Source organism: Arvicanthis niloticus, chromosome 29 (assembly GCF_011762505.2).
Source record: "Arvicanthis niloticus isolate mArvNil1 chromosome 29, mArvNil1.pat.X, whole genome shotgun sequence".
In the NCBI taxonomy this organism is placed as follows: Eukaryota; Metazoa; Chordata; class Mammalia; order Rodentia; family Muridae; genus Arvicanthis; species Arvicanthis niloticus.
The window spans coordinates 25,600,569-25,619,636 of NC_133437.1; the positions used below are offsets into that span (position 1 = coordinate 25,600,569).

Here is a 19,068-nt window from a genome sequence, read left to right on the forward strand (position 1 = left end):
AATCTGTTGTGACTGTCCCTCCCAGCCTCAGTTTCCTACTCTGTTAAATGGGATCAGCCTGTCTCCATTCTACAGCACTGAGGATACTGGGTAAAATGCTAGGCATAGGATTGTGAGGTCCTATATGGAGTCTCTGGGTACATCTGGTTTACTCCCTTGGTGGTTCTTGTGTTCCATTTCTCAGATGAGGAAACTAAGACTCCAGGTGTAGCCTTGGGAGGCACAGATGAGAGCAGTGCTGAGCCCAGAGCTTGCTCACTTGTGTCTTCCCCTCTTCCTAGGACAAGCTTCTCTGAGTATCTCCGTGTCCAACAGTCAGATCCAAGAGAATGTGGTAAGTCTCCTGCCGGCGCAGGACCCCTTTCTTCTGTCTTAATTTCGTTCATTTTAGTTTATGATGAAATACCTTGCTCAGAGCAACGTGGCAGGCTGCAAAGATGGCTCAGCAGTTAAGAGCACTTGCTTCGAAGAGGATCTGAGTTGAGTTTCCAGCAGCCATACTGGGTGGCTCTCAACCCCCTGTAATTCCAGCCTGAGGACCTCACCCAGGTTACAGTGAATCACTGCAGGTGCACTGCACTGCACTCAAGGCAGCAGGACCCTGAAGCAGCTGGCCACATCTGCAGTCAGTCGCTCCTTTTTTTGTACAGTCTAGGACCCAGGGCGCGGGTGCTACTTACCGGCAGCCTGGGTCTTTCCACATTCATTACATGACAACCCCTCCCGGGCCAGCCTGACCTGGACCATCTCTCAGCTGACAAAATTATCACACCTGTCTCCCAACCTCCAACCTCCCAGGCTCCTGACTCCTTGACCCTCTCTTATTTCCGGTTTGCGCCCTCACCCCTGCTGTCTCCGCCTCACAGGACATCGCCACTGTCTACCAGATCTTCCCAGATGAGGTGCTGGGCTCTGGCCAGTTTGGAGTGGTCTATGGAGGTAAGGATGCTGCAGGCCTGGCGCAGAGGCTACCCAGGGTCAGGGGATATCATGGCCTCCTTGGTACCTGTCTCCTGTTTTGTTTGGCTTGGGAAGCTGGACCCCAGGTGCAGGGACTCGCAGGTTCCTTTTCCCATTAGGAAAATCAGTGGGCTTCTTGACTGTTATCAATAGGAGATGTACATTCTGGCTTCTGATTGGTTAGGAGTGTAGTTATCCATTGCCCTTCTTGAAATCCTCTCTGTAGCTTAATTTACAGCCCAAGGCACCCTCAAGCTTGTGATCCAAGCCTTCCAAATGCTGGGATAATAAAATCACACCAGCATGCCAGGCTTGCTTAGTTTTCTTTGTCCTTTTTCTAGGGTTGAAAGTCACAGCAGCTTGCATGCTAGGCAGAAGCTCTACCACTGAGCCATGCTCCCAGTTTCTCACTGGGGGATTCTAGGCAGGGGTTCTACCACTGAGCCATGCCCCCAGCCCCTCACTGGGGGATTCTAGGCAGGGGTTCTACCACTGAGCCACGCCCCCAGCCCCTCACTGGGGGATTCTAGGCAGGGGCTCTAACCACTGAACCATATCTCTAGCCCCTCTTCTTCCACTTTTATTCCCCAGCCCTGCCATCCCATCCTTCATATTGAGAACTCTTCAGAGAAACCTTGAAGACCTCCACTATTGTTGCTCAGCTCCATCTGGGTCTCCATAGAGGGGAAGGAACTGGGCCTTCTTGATCACTGATCCTTTGTCTTCCCTATGCCCTGCCCTCAGGAAAACACAGGAAGACTGGCAGAGACGTTGCAGTAAAGGTCATTGACAAACTGCGCTTCCCCACCAAGCAGGAGAGCCAGCTCAGGAATGAAGTGGCCATTCTCCAGGTGACACGAAGGGACCGACTCAGCCATGTCCCTGCTTACTCCTTTTAAGTACAGCCTGAGCCACAGTCTAGGGGTGATCAAGTTAGTCTTTCTGGAAGAGAAGATACACATGCTGGAACTGAGGGGCGTTCTGAGCAGAGAGGGACAAGGATCAGTCTGTGCAGGTGACAGGGAACCCCAGAGTCAGAAGAAATGAGACCAGGGAGGAGAGTGGGGAGACACTCAGTAGCTTTCTTCTAAAGGTATCTAGGGTGCCATAGGAGGAGTTTGTGGGCTAGGGCAACAGCGGTAGAGCGCTTGCCTAGCATGCATGAGTACCAGAAGAAAAACAAATAGAAACCGAAGCTACACATATTCAGTGCCAGCTTGCTAATTTCCCAAGCTTCCTGCTATCTCCTGCCGCCCAGGCCTTCCCATTAGTTCACAACCTCTTACCATACTGATCCTCAGTCCTGATCCCTCTTCCCCCATTCCCGGACAGAGTCTGCGGCACCCCGGGATCGTGAACCTCGAGTGCATGTTTGAGACCCCTGAGAAGGTATTCGTGGTGATGGAGAAACTGCACGGGGACATGTTGGAGATGATCCTCTCCAGCGAGAAGGGCCGGCTTCCTGAGCGCCTTACCAAGTTCCTTATTACGCAGGTGCGCTGAGCGCCGTGGCTTCTGGCGCCCCCTGGCGGAGGCGTGCAGAAGAGGCTCCTGGGCACTCAAGAGGGCAGATTAGAAAATAGATGGAAATTTTATTAATAACAATAAGAGATAAAAAATAGAGAGACAGAAGCCGGGTGTGGGGTTGTATGCCTAGCACTTGGGAGGCAAAGGCAGTGGATCTCTGAGTTCAAGGCCAGCCTGGTGTACATAGTGAGTTCCAGGACAGCCAGGGCCACATTGTGAGATCCATTTGTCAGAAGCTGGGGGAAAAAAAAAAGACAAAGAAAGAGGAAAAGGAAAGAAAAAGAAAAAGAAAAGAAAAGGACAATTGGGGCTTAGTAAATATTATGACATTATTTATTATAGTCTCCCTGTGGCAGCCCTGCCCATCATGTACACACCATCCAAGGCTATCTTTGTCACCACTGTATCTCCAGTACTCCCCAGCCTGGGACAAGCATGGATTCGATCTGGGGGAGTGTTAGTTATATAACCTAGTGAAGGATTTAAAGACTGAGAAAGGGGAACCGATTTTTTCCTTTCATAGTAATAGCTATTATTGGTACTGTTTTAATACTCTTCCTTGGTGCTGGGATTAAAGGTGTCCACCACTACTCCTGGCTTCCTTTTCTTTTTTGAGAAAGGTTCTTGTGTAGCTCAGGCTAGCCCAGAACTCACTGTGTAGATGAATATGATCTTAAACTTGGGATCCTCGTGACTCTCACTTCCTGAGTGCTGGGATTATGGACTTGTGCCACCGTGCTCAGTTTATGCAGTGCTGGGATTCAAACTCAGGGCTTTGTGGGCTCCACAGAGAGAACAGAGCCACACCCCCTAATGTTTGAGTATACACACATTTCTGTATACACACATTTTGTGTATACATGCATTTTCTGTGAGCCACCCTGTGGTTGCTGGGAATTAAACTCAGGACCTCTGGAAGAGCAGAGCTCTTTACACACACACACACACACACACACACACACACACACACTCACACACACATACACACACACACACATTCACACACATACACACTCACACACTCACACATACACTCATATCTCCATCATGCCTAGCTTCTCACTGGCTGTGAGGCCAGTGCTTTTCAGGGCTGCAGGACAGTTTGAATACATCTTTAAGCAGCTGACTCCTTAACTCTGTTGATAGAATGCTTGCCTGCCTAGCATGCTTCTAGCCTTGGGTAGGAGCTCGGCACTGTATAAAATGGGCATAATGGAACAGCCTGTTATGGGAGGCAAGAAGATCAGGAGTTCAAGGCCATCCTTGCCTATGTAGTGAATTCAAGGGCAGCTGGGTCTACATGAGACCCTGTCTCAAAAAGTAAAAAACAACTTTTATTGTCAAAAACCTTTTCTCTTTTGCCACCAACTGAGTGGGAAGATGCGTGTTTTCACACTTCTTACTAATACTGCATAAAAATAATTGCCAGGCTCAGGAAAAAAAATTTTTTTAAAGATTTATTATACATACAGCGTTCTGCCCACACACGTATGCCTGCAGGCCACAAGAGGGCACCAGATGCCATTACAGATGGTTGTGAGCCACCCTGTGGTGGCTAGGAATTGAACAGACAGTGCTCTTAACTGCTGAGCCATCTCTCCAGCCCCAGGAAATTTCTTTTTACTGCCTTTTGGCTTTTTGAGACAGGGTCTCATGCACTCAGTGCTGGCCTTGTGTGATTCTCCTGTATCATCCTTTCTGACGCTGGAGTCAGAAAGTCCACACACTCAAGTTATTTTGGTCTGTATTTTATATCAGTTTTTTACTTTTTAAAAAACTAATTTTGAAGCCAGGCAGTGGTGGCGCACGCTTTTAATCCCAGCACTTGGGAGGCAGAGGCAGGCAGATTTCTGAGTTCGAGGCCAGCCTGGTCTACAGAGTGAGTTCCAGGACAGCCAGGGCCACACAGAAAAACCCTGTCTTGAAAAACAAACAAACTAATTTTGAGACAGGATCTCACAGTGTAGACCAGGCTGCCCTGGAACTCATGGAGATCCATTTGCCTCAGCCTCCCAAGTTCTGGGATTAAGGACATGTGAGATTTATTATCTCATATGTGTATGAGTGTTTACCTTAATGCGTGGATATGAACCACATGTGTGTATGCAATACCTGTGGACAAGAGGGCACCAGCCTTCTCTCGGAACTGGAGTTTTAACCCTGGTCCTCTGGAAGAGCAGATAGTGGTCCTAACCATTGAACTGTCTCTCCAGCCCTTGTTTTGGGGTTTTGTTGTTGTTGTTTGTTTGTTTGTTTGTTGTTTTGGTTTGGTTTTTGGCTTTCTGTTTTTTTGTTTGTTTGGTTGGTTTGGTTTGGTTTTGGACAGAAGGCCTTAATTTGTGTCCCTGGCTGGCCTGTAACTCTCTACTTAGACAAGGCTGACCTCACACAGCAGTGCTTCTGTCTACACCGTCAAACGACGGGGCATGCAGCCATGGGTCACCAAGCACGCTTATTGCATTATAAGTGCGTTCATATATGATGGATGTGAGGTCTTTTCTCCTTTGTGCTATTTAATATTTTATTATATTTGCTGTGTGAATGTGTATACATGAGTAGGTGTGCATGCGCCACAGCTTGAGTGCCGTAGCAACGGACAGAGCTCGAGGACAACTTGTGGGAGTTGGTTCTCTCCTTCCCACCATGTAGGTCCGAGGGATGGAAGTCAGGCTTGCTGGCCAGAGCCTTTACCCACTGAGCCATCTCTGCAGGCTTCTTCAATCCTTTTTTATCCAAATATTTGTTTCCAGCTTCTCTCTCTCTCTCTCCCTCCCCTCCCCCTCCCCCTTCCTTTCTTTCTTCTTATTTTTATTGTTGTCATTTGAGACCTAGTCTTCTGTGTCCTAGGCTGGCCTTGAACTTGCCATCTAGTTAGAGAGGACCTTGAATCCCCTGATCATCCTGCCTGTACCTCCCCAGTGCTAAGATGGAACTTTTTTGTGCATGCTAGCTAGGCCATCACTCCAGCCTGGCTTTCGTTCTCCATAGAATTTTAACCTTTGTGGTGCTGAACATTCCCTGGTGTGTTCTGAGTTTCAATCCTTCCTGGAAAGGCTTGCCCTCCGGCTGAGACTCTCTTCAATCTAGGTTGTTTCTGTTGGCTGCAAAGCATGCCTGCTGTACTTTGCTGCTGCTCTGACCTCTCCCAACACCCGGCAGAATGCCTGGATTTGCTGGGCATGCTGGGAGGTGGGACAGCCATATCCTGACTGCATGGACGCAGGAGCTGAGTACTTTCAGCAGCCAAAACAGTTTCTCTCTCTGGTCTTCCATTTCAGCCTGCTCTCTCTTCTCTCTCTCTCTCTCTCTCTCTCTCTCTCTCTCTCTCTCTCTCTCTCCTCTTCTCTCTGCAGATTTTTTTCTGTCCTCAGGGCTCTTGCCTGCTCCACCTCTAAGTACTGGGTCCAGTTCTTTGCCTCAGGAACTTTAGAACTCACCAAATACTCTTCCAGGTAGGCACCATTAAGTCCTGTGCTCAAGAGGCCATGGTGGCACAGGCTTGTAACCCTAGCACACAAGAGGAAGATGTACAAGGATCAGTTAAAGACTAGCTTCAACTACATAATGAGTTTGGGTCTAGCCTGGGATACATAAGACCCTGTCTTAAAAATTAAACAACAGATACCAGGCATGATACTATATGCTTTTAACCCCAGCACTCAGGAGACAGGCAGATGGGTCTCAGTGAGTTCAAGGCCAGTCTGGTCTACATAGTGAGCTCCTGGGCAACCAGGGCTGGCTACACAGACAGACACTGTCTCAAAAAAAAAAAAAAAAAAAAAGAAATAAAAAGGTACAGAATTAAAACAAAACAAAGGAAATTCTTAGTGTGAGCTAGAGTGAAACCCAGTCTTATAAACCAAACAGGGGTCTAGGGGTGTGGCTCAGTTAGTGAACTGACATGCACAAAGCCTTGGGTTCAATCCCTGGCACCACAAAAACCAGGAATCATGGCACATGCCTATAAGTCCAGCACTGGGAAGTAGAGACAGGGAGATCAAGAGTTCAAGGTCATTTTGGGTATCACAAAGTCAGTCCATTCTTTGAATTTGAGACCTTATGTAAATAGGTAGCTAAATAAATATCATAAACCCCTTAACAGTGCCATTATCACTCCCATTTTACAGAATAACAAACTGACACTCAAAGATGCAACAATCTGTCTAAATCTATGGAATCAGGTTTTCTACTTAAGCAAGTAGACCAGTGGTCACAACCTGTGGGTCACAACCCCTTCCAGGGTCCAAGGACCCTTTCATGGGGTCACATAGCAGATATCCTGAATATCAGATATACAGTAGCATAATTTCAGTTGTGAAGTAGGAACAAAAATAATGTTATTGTTGAGGTCACCACAACAAGAAGAACTGTATTGAAGAGACACAGAGCCGGGTACATTTGACACATTACCCATGTCATGCTTACATTGTTTATTGATTGTATCACCTTGTATTGTAAGATTTATTTATTTGGTTTTCTAAGACAGTGTCTCTCCTGGGTGATGGTGGTCCATGCCTTTGATCCCAGCACTTGGGAGGTAGAGGCAGACGGATCTTTGAGTTTGAGACTTAGACTATAGAACGAGTTCCAGGACAGCCAGGGCTACACAGAGAAACACTTGTCTTGAAAAACAAAACAACAAAAAACCGACAGGTTCCTACTGTCGCCCATGGCTAGCCTAGCTCTTATGTAGCCCAGACTGTCCTTGTTGTCTCTCTGTCTCTGTACTGCCCGGGTTATAACCATGCCACACCACACCTGGCCTAGTAGTACAGATTTTTAAATGGTAAGCGTTTTTAAATACTTTCTAAAAATTAAACTTACTATGTTTGTGTATGTGTGGTGGGGAAGGGTGTATGTCACAGTCCACATGTGTAAATTAGAGGGTAACTTGCTTCTCTCCTTCCACCATGTGGGTTCCAGGGATTGGACGCAGGTCACTGGCTTTAGTGCCAGCTCCTCCACCTCTTCAGCCATCTTGCCAACAAAACAAATTTTGCCATTGTTAGCTATTGTTTTGTTTTGTTTTTGAGATGGGGAGTCTTACAGTGTTGCTCTGCCTGTCATGGAACTTACTTTGTAGACCAGGCTAGCCTCAGATTCACTGAGGTCATGGAACTCACTCTGTAGAACAGGCTAGCCTCAGAATCACTGAAATCATGGTGATGGTGCATGCCTTTAACCCCAGCACTCAGGAAGCGGAGGCAGGTGGATCTCCGAGTTCAAGTCCAGCCTGGTCTACAGAGCAAGTTCCAGGATAGCCAGAGTTACACAGAGAAACCCTGTCTCAAAGAAAACTAAACAAAACAGAAAACAAAAATCCACTGAGGTCCACCTGCCTCTGCCTTTCCAGAGCTGGGATTCAATGTAAGAATGGTTTTAATTGTAGCACACGAAGGCAGTGTCTTGGGAGTGCCTGCTGTTTTAATGGCTCATTAGGGTTCCAAGCTCTGTCTTCCCACCCCTCCCCATGGTAGCCCAGCCTTTCTAGAGTTCTGTATCGTGCTCTTTATTTGAGAGTAAGGGGCTGTACTGTTTCTGAGATCCCTTCCTTAACAACTTCCTCACCTAGGCAGCATCCTTAGGGATGCAGGGAAAGACCTGGGTGGGCCCTGGGGGTGCGCACGTTAGCCTGACCCTCTCCTTCCTTTCTCACTTGGCTTTGCCTCCTCTGCTCAGATCCTGGTGGCACTGAGACACCTGCACTTCAAGAACATCGTCCACTGTGACTTGAAACCGGAGAATGTGTTACTGGCATCAGCTGATCCGTTTCCTCAGGTCTGCTATGTCCCCTCCTGGGAGGGGGGGAGGGGAGGAAGTAACAACAGCAGGGGGGTGGATAGTAACTAATGCCTAGATGCTTCACACCCTAGGTGACTTGGCTTCATAAGACAAGGGCTTGATCTCTCACCCCGACTGCATTCTGGGGCTACAAAGTTACTACATGTTGGGCACCCTCTTTCCTGCTATTACATTTAACACAGCTTTATTGTGCCTTCATGGTCCATAGTCTAGCTAGACAAAGGAAAAAAGACAAGCTGTACAAGAAATATATGCATCCCCTTCCTTCGCTGAGGTAGTAGAGAAAGTGGCCCACACTTCTCTCACATCCCATTGGTCTTTCTCACCTTCTAGTGATCAAACCTAGGGCCCTCTTTACCCTAGACCTGTACTCTACCACTGAGCCACACCCCCAGCCCCTCACTGGGGGATTCTAGGCAGAGGCTCTACCACTGAGCCACACCCCCAACCCCTCACTGGGGATTCTAGGCAGGGGCTCTACCACTGAGCCACTCCCCCAGCCCCTCACTGGAGGATTCTAGGCAGGGGCTCTACCACTGAGCCACACCCCCAGCTCCTCACTGGGGGATTCTAGGCAGGGGCTCTACCACTGAGCCACGCCCCCAGCCCCTCTCTGGGGGATTCTACACAAGTGTTTTACCATTAAGCTTTTTAATTTTTATTTGAGACAAAGTCTCAATAGTTCTTCCTTGGTCCCTATCTTATGCTCAGGTTTTCTTTATTTTTCTTAATCTGTGTTTATTCTGCATTAAAAAAAATAAATAAATCTGCCAGGCAGTGGTGGCACATGCATTTAATCCCGGTACTCAGCCAGGGCTACACAGAGAAAGCCTGTATCAAAAACAAAAGAAAACAAAACTAACTAACTAACTAGAGTTGCTCAGGCTAACCTTGAACTGTTGTATTGTCTCGGCTAGCCTTGTATGTGTGATGCTAGCTCTGCCTTCCCAGTAGCTGAGGTCACTTGCCTGCACCAGTGCATGCCTGGTCCTCTAATGCTCAGAAGGTCTTAGACATTAGCCCACCCCCAGTATGATGGAATCATAGGCCCATTCTGACGGGAATGGACTTCTAGAATGTTGCCTATGTTCCCCTTCCAGGACCCACCTGTCCTATAGGGACCATTAACATAGGGTCAGGTGGAGGCTGAGACCCATCCTAGGAGACAGACAGACAGCTGCAGAGAGCATTGAATAGTGACTTCTTCATACTGGACCCAGTCCAGGAGCTGCATATGGATTAACTCACACCATCCTCTTGACAGCTCTTTTAGACAGGTGTTAGAGATGTGGAAACTGAAGTCCAGAGAGGGAAAGGTGCTCACCTGAGATCACTCAGCTAGTGAGTGTCAAATCCCAGGTTTGAACCATCATTCAATATTGTTTGGAATATGGATGTGGCGTTAGTGTGGACACGCAGTGGCAAGCGGGGGAGGTGGCGTCATCATCCCGCACAACCTCCACGTGTCACCATTGCAGGTGAAGCTATGTGACTTTGGCTTTGCTCGCATCATCGGCGAGAAGTCCTTCCGGCGCTCAGTGGTGGGCACGCCCGCCTACCTGGCACCTGAGGTTCTGCTCAACCAGGGTTACAACCGCTCCCTGGACATGTGGTCCGTGGGTGTGATCATGTACGTGAGTCTCAGTGGTACGTTCCCCTTCAATGAGGACGAGGACATCAATGACCAGATACAGAATGCAGCCTTTATGTACCCGGCCAGCCCCTGGAGCCACATCTCATCTGGAGGTGAGCCATTGTGGAAAGACAAGGAGGCAAGAGAGTGGGGAAGAATCGTGGCCTCAGATTTCATGGGGCAGTAAGCGTGGGCTTGAGAGTACATCAGGGCAAGGCCACGCCTAGTAGGTGAGGCTGTAAGGGATTGGGCAAAGTTGGGCCTGGGTGGGCGGGACTATGAAGGATGGGTGTGGACCCAGGTCAAAATGTGAGTGGGGCTGAAAGAGAAGGACCTTCAAGGCTGTGGAAGTGAGTAGACTTCTGAAGGTTAACCCGGGAGGGTCTTGTAGATAGACCCTGATACTTAGGGGTGTCATCGTGGCTTAAGGCTCTAGGGTAAGTACAGAACCAGGGAACTGGGTAGACTGAGCTTTCTAGTTTCTTTTCTCTTTTTAAAATTTTGTTTTGTGGTTATTTTCTTTCGTGTGTATGGGCATTTTGCCTGCATGTATGTATGTGTCTCATGTGGTCCTGAAGGCCAGAAAACGGTATCAGATCCCCAAGAACTAAAGTTACAGGCAATTATCTGTGTCCGTGGAGGTGCTGGGAACTTAACCCAAATCCTCTGGAAAAGCGGCCAGAGCTCTTAACCACTGAGCCATCTTTCCAGTCCTAGGTCAGCTGCTCTGCCTGTCTGTCTGTCTTCCTTTCTTTCTTTAATTTGTTTATCTTATGTGTATCAGTGTTTTGCCTGCATGTATACATGTGTGCCTGGTGACAGAGGAGGTCAGAAAAGGGCATCAGATCCCTTACAACGGGAGTTTTTTACTGGAAGGTTGTGAGCCACCATGTGGGTACTGGGACTTGAACCCACATCCTTTGCAAGAGCAGAAAGTGCTCTTAACCACTGAGCCATCTCTCCAGCCCCAAGTCTGGTGCCTTGGTATTGTTTTTCTTTTGCATCAGTGTAGGAGTTGAGCCTAGAGCTCGTGCAGGATGGATGGAAGTCCTCTTCCACTAAGCTGTATCCCCAGCCCCTTTGTTGTATTTTAGTTTGAGACAGGGTCTCACTAAATTGCCCAGGCTGGCTTTGAACTCATCTTGTTGTTCAATTAGGCATTGGACAGTAGCTGGGATGACAGGCCTGGAAGCCACCGGACCTGGCTGAGACTCATGTTTTAACTATAGTATGTGGTTTGGAATTCCCGAGACAGACACATGGGGCCTTGAAGATGAGAAGCAGGATCCTGAGAGGAATAGGACCGGAGGAAGCCAGAGTGGCCTACATGGAGGAAGAGCCTCTCTAGAAGGGACAGGAGCCTAATTCTATGAATGGAGCAGAGATGAGCCTGCAGCTTTGGAAATGTGTCCCGAGAGAAGGCAGTTCAACCTAGGGGTGTGCTATGGGGTGATCCAGAAAAGAGATACTTTCTGGGGATCCAGGACCTGATGGAGATGGGAGGGAAACAGCCAGGGCTGGGCAGACATTTTGATATTTTCATCAGAGGCTCAACAGTGGCCCTGGGTCTCAAGACAAGGATGTCACCTGGTGACTGGGCCTGGGAGATCAGCACTGAGACACAGACGTTTGCGAGGCAGAGAGCTGGGGTGGTCTTGTTTGATTGATTTGGACTGTGTGGCTGAGGATGTGTTTGTACTCCTGATCTTCCTGCCTTCACATCCCAAATGCTGGTCTGTAAGGCTTTGGTTTCCATTGTTTCCTGAAAACAATGTAACAACTATTTGTATAACATTTCTATTGTGTTAGTATAGAAATCTATTGTGGGAGTACAGGGCAGTGGTACAGCCCCTGCCCAGAGCTTCCCAAGAAGGGGCTGCAGGCATGGTTCAGCGCTAGAGCCCTTGTCTAGAGTCCTCCAGTGAGGGGCTGTGGGCGTGGCTCAGTGGTAGAGCCCCTGCCTAGAATCCCCCAGTGAGGGGCTGTGGGCGTGGCTCAGTGGTAGAGCCCCTGCCCAGAATCCCCCAGTGAGGGGCTGGGGGCGTGGCTCAGTGGTAGAGCCCCTGCCTAGAATCCCCCAGTGAGGGGCTGGGGGCGTGGCTCAGTGGTAGAGCCCCTGCCTAGAATCCCCCAGTGAGGGGCTGGGGGCGTGGCTCAGTGATACAGCTCCTTGTCCGAGAATCCTACAGTGAGGGGTGCAGGTATGGCTCAGTGTTGGAACACATGTCTAGAAAACTGTCCTGAGAAGCGGGCATTCTGGCCTGGTCAGTGGCCTGATCTTGGTATCATGGTGGCTTGAGACTCTAGGACAAGTACAGAACCAGGGTGCTAGGTTCCCTCTAAAGCAGTGTAACCAGAACACCATTATAAGTTATCTAGAAATGGTTCAGAAAAAGCAGTGAGAATATGTGGAGGCTGTATGCAAATCCTCTGCTGAGTTCTGTACAGGACTGAGCATCTGTGGAGTTTGATATCCATGGAACCCCTGCAGATCTTGCCCCTAGGCTAGCACAGGCCCACACAGTGAAGCCTTGTCCTTCAAGATGTGCTGCCATTGACAAAGCCTCAGTGGGGCTTCGGCTTGAACACCTGGTACTCAACCCTCCTTTTCACAAAGACCAGGCTTCCTTCTCTGGGTCTTCTGCAGGCACCAGTGGCTTCAGTGTGTGGCCCTTTGACAATATGGCACATCATTGTTAGCTCCCTACTGATCACAGTAATGTCATATAACATTTGAAATAAATGTGTTTTCCCCCCAAAAGGTATACTGTTAAAAACTGGAGGTAGAAGGGAGCATGGAGCTCTTCTAGAGGATGAGGGTTAGGTTCCAGCATCTTTGCCTGGTAGCTCACAAGCATCTGTAACTCTAGCTCCAGGGATTCTAATACTTGCTTCTAGCCTAAGAGGGCACCTTCATGTGTGCGCGCGCGCGTGCACGCGCGCACACACACACACACATACACACACACACACACACACACACAAAATAAAATATATTTTGTTTGGTTTGGTTTTTTGATACAATGTCTCAATATGTAACCTTGACTGTCCTTGAATTCACAGAAACCCATATGCTTCTTGAGTGCTGGGATTAAATATAGGCTTCTTCTACCATAATCAATCCAAAAGTAAAATATTGTTTTAAAATTAGAGCTAGTCACACCAGTGCATACTTAAAATCCCTGCAGTTGCCAGGTGTAATCCAGGCTGGCTTTGAACTCCTGATCTTCCACTTCCATCTCCCAAATACTGGAATTTCCAGTGCAGCTACCACGAGTGGCAAGATTTGCAATTTAATGAGAAAAGCAAGCATAGGAGTTTGGTCACCTGGGCCAGTGCTACAGGTATGCCTTTGTGACAGTCAGGATGGGGTGACCTTCTGGAAGAGGCCGCCTATCCATCAGAGCTTCATCTGTCTCCTTCCCCCGCAGCCATCGACCTCATCAACAACCTGTTGCAGGTGAAGATGCGCAAGCGCTACAGCGTGGACAAGTCTCTCAGCCACCCATGGTTACAGGTGACGTAGGGAGGGGGGCCTAGAGGAGACAGCGGCAGAGCTAGGTCTCTAATTGGCTGGGCGAGTGAGAATGTGATTGACTCGCCTGTTGCTGAGCTGTGGTTGGGGTTGGGGCTACACCGCTATTGGCTGAGCAGGTTGTGGGGTGTGGTGCTTTGCCATCATTGGTCCCAGCAGAATCCGGGCTGTTGCTGAGATTGCTGGATTCTGCCCAGCTTGTGGTCCCCGAGCTAACCCAGTTCTTCCCGGCACAGGAGTACCAGACGTGGCTTGACCTCCGAGAGCTAGAGGGAAAGATGGGCGAGCGATATATCACCCATGAGAGCGACGATGCACGCTGGGATCAGTTTGTGGCAGACCGCCATGAGACGCCTGCAGAAGGGGACCTGGGAGGCGCCTGTCTGCCGCAGGACCACGAGATGCAGGGGCTGGCTGAGCGGATTAGCATCCTTTAGGCCAGTGTTCCCCACTGGGCTGCTTGCTTTCTTTGGAGCCCTGCACATCATCCCAAAAGTGAACTGTTCTAGAGGAAGCAGCTTCCTGTACAGACTGGATGGGGCATTACACAGGAGGGCCAGGGCCCTCTGTCTTTCCCAACAGACTCTTCTTCCCGGGGCCATGATCTTAGTCTCTGATGCCCCAACCTTGGAGTGATAAGGGCTGGAGAGTTGACTCTGCGGGTAAAGGCGCTTGCTACCAAGCCTAACAACTTGAGTTCAATCCCTGGGATGAACCGGTTTGAAGAACTGACTCCTGCCGTTTGTCCCCTGACCACCACATGTGCCCACACAAACACAGGCAATAAATGTATTTTTTCTTTTTATAACAAATGAGGCTCCCACTGGCCATGGTGATGTATGTCTATAATCCCAGCACTTGGAGAGGCTGAGAAAGGAGGGTCGCTTTAAATTCAAGGCCAGCCAGGGCTGCTGAATCTCAAAAAAAGACAAGTCTTTTTCTGTGCTGGGTAATTCCAGTGCTTGGGAGGTGGGGTCAGAAGAACCAGATGTTCAAGGTCATACTTAGGTACATGGTGAGTTCCAGGCCGGTCTGGGCTGTTAAGACCCTGTCTCAAAAATAAGAAAGGAAGACAGGCGGAGGGGAAGAGTTTGGGGAAGAGGACTTCCTGGAGAATAAGAAAGGAAAAAGTACCTGTAGCCTAGAGTGTATACCTTTAATCCTAGCCCTAATCTCTGTGAGTGCGGGAGGGTCAGGGGGAGAAGGAGGGAGGGGAGGGGAGGGGGAAGGGAGGGATGAGGAGGAAGCACCCTGACAGATGAGTGGGTACACTTCTCAAGATGGAGAAACCTATCTTAAGTCCTAAGTGCATTTAAGGGGCAGTGGATGGAGCCCTTACCTACAACCCACCAGTGAGGGGCTGGGGGTTAGGGTTAGCCATTGGATATTTGTCTAGTATGTCAGCGCCACTGACCCAATATTTCGCACTATGAAAAGTAATTTGTGTGTGCCGCACGCCTGCAGTCATACAACACTGCAGGTTTAAGAGCAGGAGGATTAGAAGATTGAGGTTCACGGACAGAGGAGACGGCTCAGGGAATAACTGTGCTTGCAGAGGAAGTCAGAATTCAAGCTCCAACACAGCCTCTGAGGGGACGAGCACAGACTCCAGGAAGTTGTCCTCTGACCTCCATATCAGTGTAGCACACACATGCCAGCCAACCCCCTACTCCTACACACACACACAGAGAGAGAGAGAGAGAGAGAGAGAGAGAGAGAGAGAGAGAGAGAGAGAGGCAAAAAATTCAATATCATCTTTAACTACAAGTATTTTTTTTAATTATATTTTAAGAGCAGGCTGGGATATATCAGCCATTCTTTCCTCTCTCTCTCCCCTCCCCCCACCTCTTTGTTGTTGTTGTTGTTTTTCAAGACAGGGTCTTTTTTTTTTTTTTTTTTTTTTTTTTTTTTTTTTTGGTTTTTCGAGACAGGCAAGACAGGGTCTTGATGAGACTGGCTCTGTAAACCACGCTGGTCTCCAATTCAGAGACCCGTCTGCCTCTGCTTCCTGAGTGCTGGTATTAAAGGTGTGTGCCACCATTGCCCAGCCGAGCCCTTCTTTCAACAGTATACTGAAAGGAGAGACAGCTCAAAGGGTAAAGGTGCCTACCACCAAACCCCACAGCCTGAGTTCTATCCCTAGAACCCACATTGAAACCACTTCTGAGCTCTGCAGTGTGTTTGCTGGCCTGTTCCTTTACCTGCTGAATCGTCTCTCCAGCCCATAGCCATGGGCAGGATATGTTGAGTCCAGAACTTCCCTGTTATCCTGTTAGGCTAGTCTATCTAGCCAGCTTGCTCCAGGAATCCTAGCTTTGCTTTCCAAGGTGCTGGAGTTACAGGCAGGCTTCCGTGTACATTGTTTACATGGGGATCCTAGTACCATTCCTGTATTTGTGCAGCAAGTTCTTTAACTGCTGAGCAAGCCCTCCAGGTAATTTTTTAAAACTATTTTTGCATCATGATGATGTCAAAACTTCCTTTCCTCCTTTTTGTCCTTCCATTTGAGGTCCTGGGGATGGAGCCCAAGCCCTTACAAATAGCAGGCAAGCCCTTTACCACCAAGTGTCACTGAGTACAGCTTGTATGTGTATAGTGTGCACTCATGAAGACAAAAAGTCTATATCGTGCCGGGCGGTGGTGTTGCACACCTTTAATCCCAGCACTTGGGAGGCAGAGGCAGGCGGATCTCTGAGTTCGAGGCCAGCCTGGTCTACAGAGTGAGTTCCAGGACACACAGGGCTACACAGAGAAACCCTGTCTTGGAAGAAAATGAAAATGTCTATATTTTGAGTGTTCATCTGTTACCCTCTCTACCTTGCTTTTTTGTATATTTAATTTGGAGGCAGGGTGTGTATGGTGGTGTCATGCCTGCAGAGGTCACTTATCTCTGTCCACCATATGGACGTGGGTACCAGGAATAGAACTCAGGACCTTGGGCTCAGCAGCAAGGTCTCCTACCCACTGAAAGCCATCTTTCCAGACGACCTATCCAGGTAGTTTTTTGAGACAGGGTTTCTTGATGACCCTCACGCGCACTAACTGGCTAGACTGGCTGGCCATCAAGCTTCCCCCTGTGTTTGTCCCCCAGCACGAGAATGACAACTGTGGAACCATTCCATTTGGCCTTTTGCATGGAGCCTGGGAATCTGAGCTCAGCCCCTCATGTGTTCATGGCGAGCACTGGACTAGTTTCGCTGCCTTCCCAGCCTTAGTGTTTTCTATTGCAATGGCTTCTTGACACACTACAGGAACTCATTCACCCCTGTCCATTTCTGTCACTGTGCTGAGTGATTCCGGGTATGCGGTGATGACCATGACACCTCAGGCCCTACTTCTATTGCTTGGACACACAGATAAGTCCTAAGGACAGTCCCAAGTAGGCAGAGAAGGGATGGATGGGGCTGGGGAACATGGGAAATCAGGCAGCCTGAGGCAGTCTGAGAGCATGGGCAATGCATGTAGGGAGCACCTGACCCCCGTGTCTCCCATCTCGGTCCTGAGGCTGTGGGGAAAGAATTTTTTTTTTTTTTTTTGGAGACAGAGTCTCTCTACCTAGCCCTCCCTGGCCTAGAACTTACTATCCACCTGCCTTTGCCTCCTGAGGGCGGGGATTAAAGGTGTGTGTCACCATTCTGCCCTTTTAAACTCAGGACCCAGTTCTCCAGTTGCTTGGTCACCCTGACTTTTAGCGCTCAACCCTCCAACAGCTGAGAGTAAACTGATGATTCATTTGATATGATTACTGATGTGCTGGGGGTTGAAACTAGTAGGATTCTAGACAAACCCTCAACCACTGAGTCTCATCCTCAGTCTTTTGTTTGGTCTTGCCATGTAGTCCAGGCTAGCCCAGACCTGTGTAATCATTTAGAGCACTAGGGTGGCAGATCTGAGCCACCACTCTTGGCACTGTGAGAATTTTTAAAAGACTTTTTAAAATATTTCAAATTGTGTGTGTGTGTGTGTATGTGTGTGTGTGTGTTCACTGGCCCGCATGCGTGCACATGCACACACTAGAGTGCAGTTTCCTGCGGTGACCAGAAGAGGGCACTGGATCCCCTGATGCTGGAGTTAACAGGGGATTGTGAGCTTCTTTTTCCTTCTGTGTGCCAGGAAATGAACTCAGGTCTTCTGGAAGAGCAACAAACACTCTTAAATCGCTGAGCCATTTCTCCAGCCGCAGTGTTGAGATTACAGACATGACCCACCAGGCCCAGAACTCAGCTGGTCTACATAGTTACAGGTCAGCCAGAGTTACTTAGTGAAACCCTCAAAAAGCAAAGCAAAACATAATTACTTATTTAACGTTCAGAATAACTCTGAGATGCAGATGAAGAACACAGAGAGACTAAGTACGTTTCCTAGTGTTACTCAGCCTTAAAGTAGCAGAAACTCACCACATCAAGGTTGGTTACTGCCAGACGATCATAAAAAATTATAAAAGAAAATTTCACGCTATGTTTGTCATTTTCTAACAGGCTCCCATAGTTAGCCCATATTGGCCTCGAACTCACCGCGATTCTCATGCCCTATCCTCCCTTACAGATCTTCTGAGCCTTTAAAAGGAGCCAAAGGTCCGTCTGAGAAATGGGCTATATTTCACAAACGTTGCCGACACACCGGGTGTAGTGACACATGCTGGCCGCATGATGGGGCGCTAGCCCCTCTTGCCCAGTGAGGGGAGGCAGGATGCAGCCTTCGAAAGCTGGGAGGCTCAGATTCAGGACCACAGAACGTTGAGAACAGAGCATCTCAGAAGACTGAGAACAAAGCGTCTCAGAACCGGGAACAAAGGCCCCTGCGAGCTCAGCTCCACCGCACCTGGAAGACAAAAAAGACCTCAGATTCTCTTCTGGTCAAATCATAGAATATTTCACCCAGGGTCTTGTAATTCCATAAATGTGCTGTTTTGATGGACAGAAACTCGCTGTGTAATCCAGACTAGCTTGAAATTCACTATGTGGCTCAGGCTGGCCTTAAACTCTCGATTCTCCTCCTGGTTCAGCCTCCTCTGTGATGGAATTACAGAGCCGGTTTGAGCTGGTCCTGCTTAAAAGCATAACCGAACCGTAAGTTGTTCGGTCCGTTTTACTTCTGAGGGTCTGGGAAAGCTGCCTGGAGGAGGTGACGAGCCATAGAGTCAAGCCTCACCGATGATCCTTCTGCGCAGACTCAAAAGCTGAAAGTTCGGGAGGGGCGGCAAGAGCAGCTGCGGAGCTGTCACGTGGATCCAGTCTCTATTTATAGACCACCCTTCCCTCGACCTGGAGAGCCCAATGGCAGCCAGAGCTCGCCCTCAAGGGGGCGGAACCAGCTCTAGAACCAAGCGGCTAGCACCAATGGAATTGGAGCAAGGGCGGGCTTGTTTCATTGTGACATAAAAAAGGCGTCGCTACAGCCCCAGTCGCCGCACAAAGGGGCGTGGCGAGTCTGATACCCCGTAGGTAGTCACCCGCGTGCGTTAAGAAGGAAAAACGGGGCGGGGCGGAGCCCTGCGTCATGAAAGGCAGCAGCCAATAGCAGGTCGTTGTCTTGCCTTCAGGGGCGTGATCATGCAGATGAGACGCGGGTGGGCGGCCCAATGGGCGGGCGCCTATGCAGATGAGACGGT

The 19,068-nt window shown here is 49.0% G+C and overlaps 1 protein-coding gene and 1 long non-coding RNA gene across 3 annotated transcripts in view; one reads left to right on the forward strand and one right to left on the reverse strand.

The window, feature by feature from the left end:
* Window positions 1-14,261, forward strand: part of Prkd2 (protein kinase D2) — a 28,171-nt gene extending 13,910 nt beyond the window's left edge. For both annotated transcript variants that reach the window (XM_076927367.1, XM_076927368.1), the window contains 8 exons: window positions 282-334; window positions 867-939; window positions 1,705-1,811; window positions 2,293-2,454; window positions 8,167-8,265; window positions 9,768-10,035; window positions 13,354-13,439; window positions 13,694-14,261. In XM_076927367.1, the coding sequence (XP_076783482.1) occupies window positions 282-334; window positions 867-939; window positions 1,705-1,811; window positions 2,293-2,454; window positions 8,167-8,265; window positions 9,768-10,035; window positions 13,354-13,439; window positions 13,694-13,894 (1,049 nt within the window). In that variant the 3' untranslated portion in view covers window positions 13,895-14,261. The remainder of the gene's footprint in view (window positions 1-281; window positions 335-866; window positions 940-1,704; window positions 1,812-2,292; window positions 2,455-8,166; window positions 8,266-9,767; window positions 10,036-13,353; window positions 13,440-13,693) is intronic.
* Window positions 14,262-15,389: 1,128 nt separating this feature from the next.
* Window positions 15,390-18,767, reverse strand: LOC143440487 (uncharacterized). Its single transcript, XR_013108151.1, has 2 exons — window positions 18,609-18,767; window positions 15,390-18,278 (listed from the first exon to the last, which is right to left on the reverse strand). It is a non-coding gene; the product is annotated as an uncharacterized LOC143440487 (long non-coding RNA).
* Between the last annotated feature and the right edge of the window lie 301 nt (window positions 18,768-19,068).